The 11,409-nt window shown below is 39.3% G+C and overlaps 1 protein-coding gene across 2 annotated transcripts in view; it reads left to right on the top strand.

Annotated features, from left to right (window-relative positions):
- The first annotated feature begins 781 nt into the window (after positions 1-781).
- fbxo41 (F-box protein 41) overlaps positions 782-11,409 on the top strand; it is a 35,304-nt gene continuing 24,676 nt past the window's right edge. The window contains exons 1-2 of one of the 2 annotated variants that reach the window (XM_005807129.3): positions 782-859; positions 9,500-10,270. In XM_005807129.3, the coding sequence (XP_005807186.1) occupies positions 9,722-10,270 (549 nt within the window). In that variant the 5' untranslated portion in view covers positions 782-859; positions 9,500-9,721. Of the gene's footprint in view, positions 860-906; positions 1,086-9,499; positions 10,271-11,409 lie in introns of those variants that run through there. The other variant, XM_023334367.1, reaches the window with a different exon arrangement.

Raw genomic sequence — 11,409 nt, 5'->3', positions numbered from 1 at the left:
TAAAATTTGTTGGACAATAGATCTTAAGGTCATAAGTTGGAGAGCCCTGGTCTGTAAGATAAAAGGGAGCTCATACAATTAGACCAAGCAATAACTCCTTCATTTGCTTTGTCTAGGAAATAGACAAGGTTATGAGCTTTATCAAAAGGTGTCTGCCTCATGGACAAAACAGCTGGTTCCATAGTAGAGATCCGCTCTAACCCATTCTACTTCACAAAAGTTTAACACTACTAAAATAACATCACATTCTTTACCTCTTTGTCAGATCCTCCTTATGTCCATTTGCTGCCTCACCTAATCGCCTGTCCTCATGTTAGCTTGCCTTGCACTGTCATTCAATCTGAACTTGTCCAGAGTTCTCCTGGTGCTTTCTTATCTTTGTCTACCTTTTCAGTTCCTTTTCTCGATTAATCATCACCAGAATAAAATGACTGCCATTCTCTTGTCTGTGCTTGGGATCAACTTCACAACCAAAGAGATGTACATTTTTGGAATTAATAATAATTAATAAAAAAAAGATAATTGAATGAGAACAAGTTCATATTTAGACGGTAAACTTTTTTTTAAACTACAGAATTAGGTACTGCAACAATGAACATGAATTATTTCATTTTCGGGTGTGTCATATTGACGACAACAGCAAAAAACTTTTTACATGGGCAACGCTATGTGTTGTAGTTTGCTGTGTGAATGGAGCGTGGTGTTGGATTAAATGTCAAAACGGTCTGCCTTACCTCGGGTCTGGTCCTCCTCTGCAGGCCTTACCGCTCTCTGCTGCAGAGAGGGGCTTCGTGACGTCACTGGCGGCTCCAGCGGCTCGTTGATTGGAGAAGGAAAAAAATGGGGAGAAGATTGTGAGGTGAGTAAGATGCACGCTTCTTTCTTCTTCTTTTTTTTTTTTTTTTTTTTTTTTTAAAGAAACCCTCGCGTCCTCCCTTCATCATTCACACCGGTGCAGGTTCTGTAAGTGTCGCTTCATTGACGCCGCCGGTGCGTCTGCTCAGCGGTCTGATTTGCGTGGTCCTGTCCAGCGATGAGCCCAGAGCCGCTGCTAGGACCGGGAGAGAGAATCGGGTACACGCCAGGTTGTCGCCCTCCTTTTTTCCTCTGCCTCTCTCTTCTCCCGGGAGAGCTCAGCCGCTGCGATCAGCATGGGTGTGAATTAACCTGCCTCCCGGCCTGCTTATGCGTTCTGTCATGACGGCGGCTTTCACTGCTGCTGTAGCATCAGTTTGGTGATGCCACTCGTCCACACCCACATGATCCGCTGCTTGTGATTGATCTGTGTGCAGTGCAGATATGAGGATCGATGATTTTTGTTACCGCTGGACGTGGCAGTGTTTACTGGGAGCCCTTTTAGCTGCTGTTAGTGTGTTCAGAGGGAACCGTGGCCGGTCCGCACGGCGGGACTTGATGCTGTATTTAGAATAATGGGCATTTTCTGTACAATATGTGCAAGTTTTACATGCCAGTTTTACAGTGCACTTTGTACACTGTATTTTCAGGCTATTTTGCTACTACTGTACACCCAAGATCATCGACATGGATAAAAAATAAGAATTAAAACGACTTAACATTCAAACAATAATACTCCCTTGGGACTCTTCACTCTGCCCCAGTAAGCTATTGGCTGTTACGCTACAATGAAGAAGCTGCTGGAGTTTTGGGAACCATCATATGACTAACAGTGGGCCTTAAAGCTCTCCGTGGAAATCTCCTTTAACAAAAGTTGCAGTATTCCAGCAGAAAACGCAAGCAAACCTACAAATCATGCTTCAGTTCAGTGGTGGCATCTGATTTGGGCCATTTATTTACAACTGACAGATATAACATGTCTGTCAGTTGTGACAAAGTTTTCATTTTATTTCAGAACTTACAGTCAATGTTAAGTTGGAATACCTTCTGCTAGGAATAGGGAGAGAGTGTTTTATTTGTAATGTCCTGGACTGCACTGCATTTTATCCTGCTTCAGAATTTATGTTGTTCTAGTATTTTGATTAGTTGTGGGGCAGCAGAAGGAGTGCCTTGCCCAAGGCGCCATTCATGCAAAAGCTTTAGTTCAAAGTCAAGCATGTGCATAAAGATGCTAATTTCAAGAGTTATTCACTGCACCATCAAAATTGGTGCTTCAAATAATTCCCCATAATGGCGCATTTGGACAAATACTTTTCTCTCTCTTCACGAACAGCTGGATGTCTTGTAGCCAGCTGCATAAATCAAACTATGATGCTACGTTTAATTAAATTTATTGAAGCATCTCTAGCATAGCCACCTTTTTTTCTCTCTTTAGACAGGAAAAATATAGCAGAAGCAAGATCTGAACCTCCTTGTGTACCTCTACAGTTGTTGCAATAATTATTTTATTGTTGGCATTATTTTCTGCCATCAATATACCCCTCTATATTTTTTCATCTGCTGATAGACTAATGCTGCCATGTATTTTATGCTAGCATAAAATACATGCTTTGACCTTTTTTATAAAATAGACCAAAGCAAGTAATCCACATTTGTAAAATAGAAGGAAAATAATACATGATTTTCAAAATTCTTTACAAATATCTGAAAAGGGTCAATTATTTATTTAATTATTTACTTAAAATACTTAAAACAACCCCCTACATCTTGCTGAAAAGTTACTTCTAAAGTAGTTTTGTCTTATTTCAAGTTTACTAAGATATTTGCACTGGAAATGAGACCAAAAATACTTAGTTAGATTTTGTGTTTTTGCAGTGTACACAGGCAGCTCAGAACAAGCTAAGCTGCCCTAACGACAGAGAGGAAAGTTTTAAGCCTGGTCTTAAAAGCAGACATGCTGTCTGCCTCACAGATTTAAGGTTTGGAGCTGGTACCACAGGAGAGAAGACAGATAACAAAAAGATGTGCCTCCTAAACTACTTTTAGAGATTCTAGGAATCACCAGTAAGCCTGCAGTTTGAGAGTGAAGTGCACTGTTACGTACATATGGAATAATCAGATCTTTGATGTATGATGGAGCTTGGTTATTATATGTAAGAGGGAGAGTCTGAAATTGCATTCTGGATTTAACAATGAGCAAATGAAGGGAAGCTAAAATAGGAGAAATATGATCTGCCTTTTTTATTGACAGCAGAACTCTTGCTGCAGCATTTTGGATCAGCTACAGGCTTCTAACTGCATTTTGTGGACTTCCTGATAGTAAAGAATTACAATATTACAGCCCTCAAGTATAAAAATGCATCGATTAGTTTTTCAGCGTTACTCCTGAACAAAATATTTGTCATTTTGCCAATATTATGGAGGCAAAGGGACGTTCTAGAAACCTGTTTCTTAAGGGACTTGAATGGCAAATCCAAAAATAATACTTTGCTTTTTTACCAAAGGCCGATTTATACCATCTGGATTAAGTGATTGACTAAGCAGTTTATTTTTTTTTGTCTTTTTGGTCCAAAGACAAGAATTTCTGTCATGTCAGGATTTAAAAGCATTAAGTTGCTAAAATGATACAAATGTCTACTCAGAAACTTGCAAAGTATACAGTATTTAGTCAGTAAATCAGTGTTAAGAGCTAACATTAAATACCAAGCTAATGAACAAACAGGCTAAATTCAATGACAATGTAGCATGTGAAAGTCAATCACCAGACAGAAATTTTCAGCAACCTAAAGATTCAGCTATGCTAATTGGACAGATGTTTGTAATTTTTCCCTACCAACCTCACAGAATAGGCATTTTAGTTTATTTCTATTGTGCAAGATAAAATCGCCCATAAGAGAAAATGACAGGACATGTCAGGGGAAATTCACTATTCAGTGAGTGTCAGTTGGTGGAAATGTTGTGCAAGCAATTCAGATTACATTTAGGCACACATTATTAATTGACATTAATAATACATACATTATAATACTGCTCTGGAGGATACTTTTCAGCTTTTATTGGATGAGGTTTATTGTGAGAACATATATAAGATAACAGTTCTTGTATTATCTTAACCAATTGTTTTATTTACTTGAAATCAACTATAAAAATAAATTATTGGGCTGTGAAGGGTTTCATTTTGAAACTGGAGATGCCAGTTGAGAAAATGGCTCAATTTGTGGGACGATGGTCGTGCCGCACCTCTCATAAACACCCGCCACCTCCGATGTTGCACTGCAACGTGCCAGTTGAGAGCTGCAGCATGTCTGGGTGAAGGCCTGGCATGCTAGCTGTGATGCACCTTGAGTCACTCTCCTTCTCACACCCCCAAACAAAACAAATCTGTGTCAGAGACCACTGGCTTGCAGAAATAAATCTTTACCCGGACTGCATGATGGAGCTGCAGAGGGAGAGAGAGAGAGAGAATACTGAGCAGAGACTGTGTGAAACAGAGAGGCATAGTTTTCTTTTACCAGTTTATTAGAAACCAAAGCTTTAGGCCTTTAGAAAAAAGGTAGATGGAGGGAGATGAATAATATGGGCTTCACAATACAGAAAACTGTAAAGAAGAAAGAACCTGCCTGGCTCAGCACTTACTCAGACAATAAAGAAACACTGCAAATGTTCTGGACACAGACGAGACATATGAAAGCATTGTAAGGACAAATCAATGACAGCAACAACATGTAGCACTAACAAGCAATTTGGAATCCTCTGGATGTTTTCTCTCTCCTTCATTTTATGATTTTTGCATTAACCTGTACCACTTGAGAATGAGAAAAAAGGTCCTCCTGTAAGACATGGAGATTTTTCAGCTGCTCAATGTTTGAATATAAAAATTTCTGATTAGTTTTTAGTGAAAAGCAAATGTAGCAAGGAAGGTTTGTTCATGGTGACAGTTTTTATTCTTTAGAAAGGTCTAGAATTCGAGAGAAATAATTTGCTAGCCATGAAATTTACATTTGGTCCAAGTTAATGTACCCAAGTTATGGGTACATCTCTTATGCAAATACATTCTACTGCTCCAGACTTATCTTATTGGTAAAAAGAACTTTGCATTGAGCGCTGAGAAAAAAAACAAAAAACATCTTTGCGTTATGCTGGTGTAGATTCTAAGTTATCCACGACATGATAAGACCTTTAGGAGCAAGATTTCTTTACAAAACAAGAGAATCCATGTGTAACGACAACCAAAAACTACATCAGCAAGAATACCTACTCCCACCTGCCAAGTATGGTGGTGGAGGTGTAATAATTTGGGACTCTTTCACAATAATGGGACTTGAGAATCATGCCGTCATTGATTTGACCCCAAACTCCTCTGTATATCGAGGTCACATTGTCTGCTGAAGCTTGGCCTGAATTGGGTTACCAACAGAACAACATCATTTTTCAAGCATAACAACAAATCTCTGACAGCAAGGCTGAAGAAAAAAAATAAGAAAAATAAATAAATAATCAAGACACTCCCATAAACTCCCTTCCATTTGGTAGGATTCATTGAAATGAATAAAACTTTAATAAGCTGAAGCAATGCTTTAACGACATTGAGCAAACAGGAACTTCAAGTTCTTCCTTTAGGAAGTGTTTAGAAGTTATATCATGAGAGTACTTTGCTCTATACAGCTCTAGCCATTTTAGATTGATTTCTCTTCAACAAATAAGAACACAGTGGAATATTCGGCGATTCTTTTAACCTTGTAAAAACAAGAACCTTGCTGGATGATGGGGGAGTTGGTGGCCATCTCTAGTGTCTATCTGAAGCGGTCATTAGCCATCAAAGTAATGACCGCTTCACAAGCTAATGCCCTATGATAAACTAGTTTCCAGTCCATCATAGATTAATAAAGAGACACATTGAATGAACACGCATACACACAGACACATCCTTATATCAAAGAGCAGGTATCAAAGTTTTCACGTCTTAAACGTAGATATTTGGACTGTAGACAAAGGCAAAGAGCCCAGGAGAATATTTGGAACAAGCCTTGATCGGGATGAGAACCCTGGAAGGGAACAATGTTACCAACTCCACTACCATGCAGCCTTTTTTTTTCATTATGGCCTGATGTACAATCCTACAATTTAAAAAAGGTTTACTTCCTTTATATCAAGACTGTGGTTTTCTTCCATCTGTTTGTGCTGCCCAGCCTTGATCTCTTCTTTTATGTTCAGAAACCTTTCCTGGGTGTGATAAATGGATTGGGAGTCGACAGTTTTCCAGGTCACAGCCCTCATGTATGCACTCGCTGATAAAGAGACATTTACTGAACCTTTAATATTATCTGTGTCACTTGTGACCTTGCTCCAGGGAACAGGTTCCCCCGGCAAGTCTCTCTATATCTTGCTACATTTCATTGCTCTGTTTGACCATTAGATAGCTTGCAAATGTGGAGATATGATAGAGGAAGAAGAGATTACATCTCTGCAGGGAGCTTTAAACAATAGCTTCTCAATAAATATTGACAGAAGACCCCCTAAAAGGAGAATAGTTTATGGACATTTCTAATGGGGAGTCTTATAAGTTGAGAATATTGCTTGGCATTAGAGTATGTCCAAATATTAGACAAACATAACTGAACAAAATACACATACTGCGTTTCCTAATGCTGCACACTGTGGCCCACAGAGGGAAGTCTTGCCTTACCACCAGGTGGCTGCTTTGGGGAGATTGTTTGTTTCACTTAGTGCTTGTTTGCATCTCAGATTAATGCTGCAGTACAACTGTCACTTTGACGTAGTTGCAAATCGGCCTGTGATCAGTGCAGAAAATGAGCATGGATCAGTTTTATTCCCTTTACTTTAGTTAAAGGAGAGAAAAGATTTCAATTTGTTTTAAAGCCAGTAAACGACTACTTGGTTCCAATCGAGTTAAACATTTCCTAGTTTTACATCAGTTTTATGATAGTGAATGCAACTTCGATGTCTGTTTCATGTATCTGTGCAAGAATAATTGGAACAGTGAGGGAAAATGCAAAAGCTTCTTCTGCATCGTTTGTCATAACAGAAAGGAATACGGTGAACAATCCAGCTCTGTAATGGCTTTGCCTGCTGACTTCAGTTTGGTGAATAGGTCTGTGACATTCTGCCTGCTTAATAAGTGGGCACAGCTTGCCAGTTCTCTCCCCGATTCCGCCTTACCAGACGTCTAATAGTAGTCGCTGTGATTTCCGGGGATTTCCAGTCTAAGAATGGTCTGCATCTGTGACTTGTTATTAAACTTCTAATGGTGGCTGTTTTCCTCATTCACAGCTGCTGTAGGATGTAGAAGAGTTCAGACAAATCTCCACTGCTTCAGGCTTCAGTCTTAGATTGTAATTTCTACCCAGATGTAAAGTAGCCTATTTTAAAATAAAAACAGTGCATGCTGCACTATTTGGGCAGCAGTTCACAGACGGATATGAGGTCAAATATTTTTCAATGAAACGGTTCATGTACTAGAAACTGGGGGTAGTTTGAGATGAGAATATTTTTCGTTCTTTAGTTTATTTTAAAGACAATCTTTTTCATGTGTCAGCTCTAATAAATATGGCTTAACCAGCATTTTCTTCATCACTGCTAAGTAAGGCTACTACCTCTATGCTTTGCTTTGTTTTAACCTGTAGAAAACAACCCTTACAACTTGATTGAGGTCGATACTATGTTGGATGTTACGGAACTCCACTTTATAACCAGTGAGCACTTTTAGAAAGAATGCTTGCAAATTTCTTTAAATTTTACATTTTAATTTTAAACAGTTTAAAATCTGTATTTATACATGCTGAAAGAGTCAAATAAATTTGATAGTCGTCTCATTTTATATTAAAATGACAAAGATTGATGTTTTGTTGGTTCTTAGCAGCAGCTTAGATTGCTTATGTCTTGGTCTGGACTATCACACTACCTCGACCAAAAGCTGTTTGGCAAAGAGGATTTTTTTTTCATGGGTGTAACCCCAAACCTCAGCTATACTGCTTGACCCACAAATGCATTTTCCTGGCAAATGTGGCGCCGTATACAGGAAAATAAACAGGCCTTTCCTATATTTAGTGTCAAGAAACATTGTTACAACAAAGAAAAACAAACATTACCAGATAGACCAGAAACGTAATGTTCTGGCAGATCTTCAAATAATCCTAATTTAAAGTAACATATGTGAGAAGGAGGAAAAAAATGTTAAGTAAAGTTTTGTGAATGATGAAGTGTGTGTTATTTGAGAAAAAGACAGTAATTTTACTTTCGAGAGTTGGTCATGTTATTTGTGTTTGTTTTCATTTTTCAATATGGGAATTTAAACACAGTGTAGAATTTACGACTCACAGAGAAGAGCAGATGGTTGCGAGTCAGAAAATTTACACATTTAGGTTTTTGGTCTTAATATTATATTGTTTGACCTCAGAGACTCAACCCAGAAAAATTATGTCGGCATCAGTGAGCACTCTCCTTAATGGAGCCATTTTCATTTCCTGGACCTCTTAGAGTTTTCCTCTACATAGGAGGACAAAGTTCAGGAGCGTGATGTTTAACTCAAACTAAACCTCTTATGTTTCTGCTCTATTAAATGTGTGGACTGTTATCGACAATGATGACATAAAATGATATAAACAGTGACTAAACGACCTCTGGATGTTGCAGTTGTTTTAAGGACTGCTATTTATTTTCTCTTTTTGTTACTGTTTGCATATTTCTTGAGTTTGTGTTGTGAATAATAGCATTTAAATAGCTAAAACTGAGTTTAAACAGTGAAACAGTAACAGTATAAAAGATAGCACTGGTAAAAGGAAAAGTAAACTCTGTTTATTTACAAAAATAGAAATGAAGTTTTTTTTAAACAATAATAAGATAATATTAAGTGACAAGACAGCAACACCAATCAAAGGATATTAGTTGCAAGATAGTATTTTAACTTAAAATGCACCACAGAATATATTTTATAAGATTAAGACAGAGAAATTGACAATTTCACACTTGACTTGTTGATTTTAAACTCAAAAACCCAATCTCTTTCAGCCAGTGAAAGCCAGAATCCTGAAAGAATCCTAACTCTACAGTTAGAGGTCATTTATTATATCAGGAGCAGAAGATGTCCCACCATACATGAGAGGTTTAAGAAGGTTAGATAAAAATGAAATGATTTGGAATTGACATTTTAAACTGTCTTTACATTTTATTTTAGTAGGTAGTGTGATTTGTCCAGTTAGCACTGTCAACTTTAAACATCAAGTGATTATTCCCTACAGATTACAGATCCTTACCTTAACTCTTACATTTACAAAAAGATACCAACAATTCCAAAACCAGAAGACTTCATGACAGAATTTAAAAACCTAAAGGACAAAAATTGCAACTTTGCTGTAAACATTAAGTTTATCTGATAACTACTGAAGTCAGCCTTTCAGCTTTTTTCAGCAGACAAAACGTCTTCAAGTCAGTATTCCAGTTTGTGCAATTTATGGTCAATGGAAACACATCTATCAACTAGGAAACAATTTGAACACTTAGGCTCTGACCAGTCCAGTTATCTGCCAGAACATCTCTAGCTGAACATATTCAGATTGTGCCTAATGTTATGAATGTGACTTGATGAAACTCTAACTGTGACTTGTGTTTTTTTGCCTCCATTCAGGTACTCGGGACCTCTAAAGTACAGAGACTGAATGTTCCCTCCCTGCTCAGTCATGTGACTGACCTGGCTCTTCCATTTTACGGTGGGATCTTTTCCTCCTCATACTGACTAACCCAGCCTGCCCCGTTCTCACCATGAGAGTTCTGACCTCCGTGCCCTCATACTGGCGCTGCCGTCGTGCCGCATGAGCGCCTCCCTCCCCTCCAGCAGTTACTGCACGGAATGGCCTCTCTGGACCTGCCATACCGCTGTCCTCGCTGCGGGGAGCACAAGCGCTTCCGAAGCCTTTCGTCACTACGAGCCCACCTGGAGTACAACCACACATACGAGACCCTTTATGTCCTCTCCAAGTCCAACAGTGTATGTGACGCCGCCGCTCTGCTGCCCCTAGTGGCCGAGGGAGCTCTCCTCACGCCCGCCAACAACAACGACCCCTTCGAAGCGCTCCGGCCTTCGGCTCTGAAGGAGCGCCACTTTCCCTGCAGGGAGCTTCCCTGTGCCGACGACCTCAGCTTGACCCCAGCTAACTCCAACTCCGAGGCCAGGTACATTCCTAATGTGGAGTTCCCCCTGGGGGAGATCTTCATGAAGAAAGCGATGACATCCACGGATCCAGGCAGCCATGGAAACCCCAGCACTGCTGTGGCTGTGGCTGCGAATGTGGCTGCCAGTGCTGTAGAGGCGGCTTATGAGGAGGGCCTGGCGAGGCTGAAGGCGCGGGCGTTCGAGCGGCTGGAGCTGGACGAGAGGCTGGAGAAGTTGTCGGAGGAGGTAAGTGGGATTGCCGCTGTTATCAGAATAAACTTTATCAGCAGGAGGTGTATTAACAGGCTGACTCTGGTGGCCATGTACTTGCTCAAAGTGCAAGCCTGATTTCTGGAGGGGGTAATTGCAAAGTGCAGAAGCAATCAAGGGAAATACTTATCCCTCTCCCTCCTTAGGCTGGACATTAAACCGTCAACAACACTTCTCCTGACACTCTTCTGCTTTTAAAGAACCTTGAGCTCAGCAGCAGACAGGAAACTAAGGAGCTCATTAGAGCCACAATCTGAATGTGATCCAGTCCTTCTGAAGGTAACAATCTTAGAACAGCTAATATGTTACATGTTAGAGACATAGCGTATCTACACCTTTAATGAGAAACTCTCTTAAACAAAGTGAATATGCAGGAAATTTGAAGAGTTTACCCAACCACCAGAAATGCATATTTCTTAGCCTGTGAGAAAGTAGATTTTCGATGTGAGCTCACTAAAACTCCTATTTATTTATTTATTTATTACTTTTGATTGTGTTACGTTTTTTTGCAGAAGAAAGAAGCCTTCAGCTTCAATATTTCTGTAATTTGCCATACAACCAACAAGTAACATTTTTTAATGGACCTAAATACAGAATTGTAAGATGAAAAGAAAATGGGTTTTAAAATACTTTACAAATGGAAATCTGAAAAGTTGTGTATTTCACATCCCTGTTTTGTAGAACATTCACTGTGATTATAGCTGCTCTTTTGGTGTTTACTTTTTCACCTTTGCACATCTAGAGATTGAAATCTTTTGCCCATTCTTTCCTAAATATTTCAATCTCTGTCACTTTTGATGGAGAATGCTGCAAACAGCAGTTTTCAAGTGTTGCCACAGATTCTTATTTGGATTCACATCTGGAGTGTGACTGGGCCATTCTAACACATGAATGTACTTTGAACTAAAAAAAATGTTGCCACTCTTGTTCTGCTGTAGGTGAACCTCTGCCCCAGTCTCAAGTGTTTTGTAGCCATTAGAATGTTTTCTCTCGGGATTGTCCTCTGTTAAGCTCTGTCCATTTTTTTTAAAATCAACTCCAACCACCATTTCTTTCTTTGAATAAAAGAAATGAATAAAAGCATCCCCAAAGCATGATACAGCCACCTCCATGTC

Source organism: Xiphophorus maculatus, chromosome 5 (genome assembly GCF_002775205.1).
Source record: "Xiphophorus maculatus strain JP 163 A chromosome 5, X_maculatus-5.0-male, whole genome shotgun sequence".
Classification (NCBI taxonomy): domain Eukaryota; kingdom Metazoa; phylum Chordata; class Actinopteri; order Cyprinodontiformes; family Poeciliidae; genus Xiphophorus; species Xiphophorus maculatus.
The sequence above is the reverse complement of the archived record's forward strand: the minus strand, read 5'-3'. Positions and strand labels throughout refer to the sequence as shown.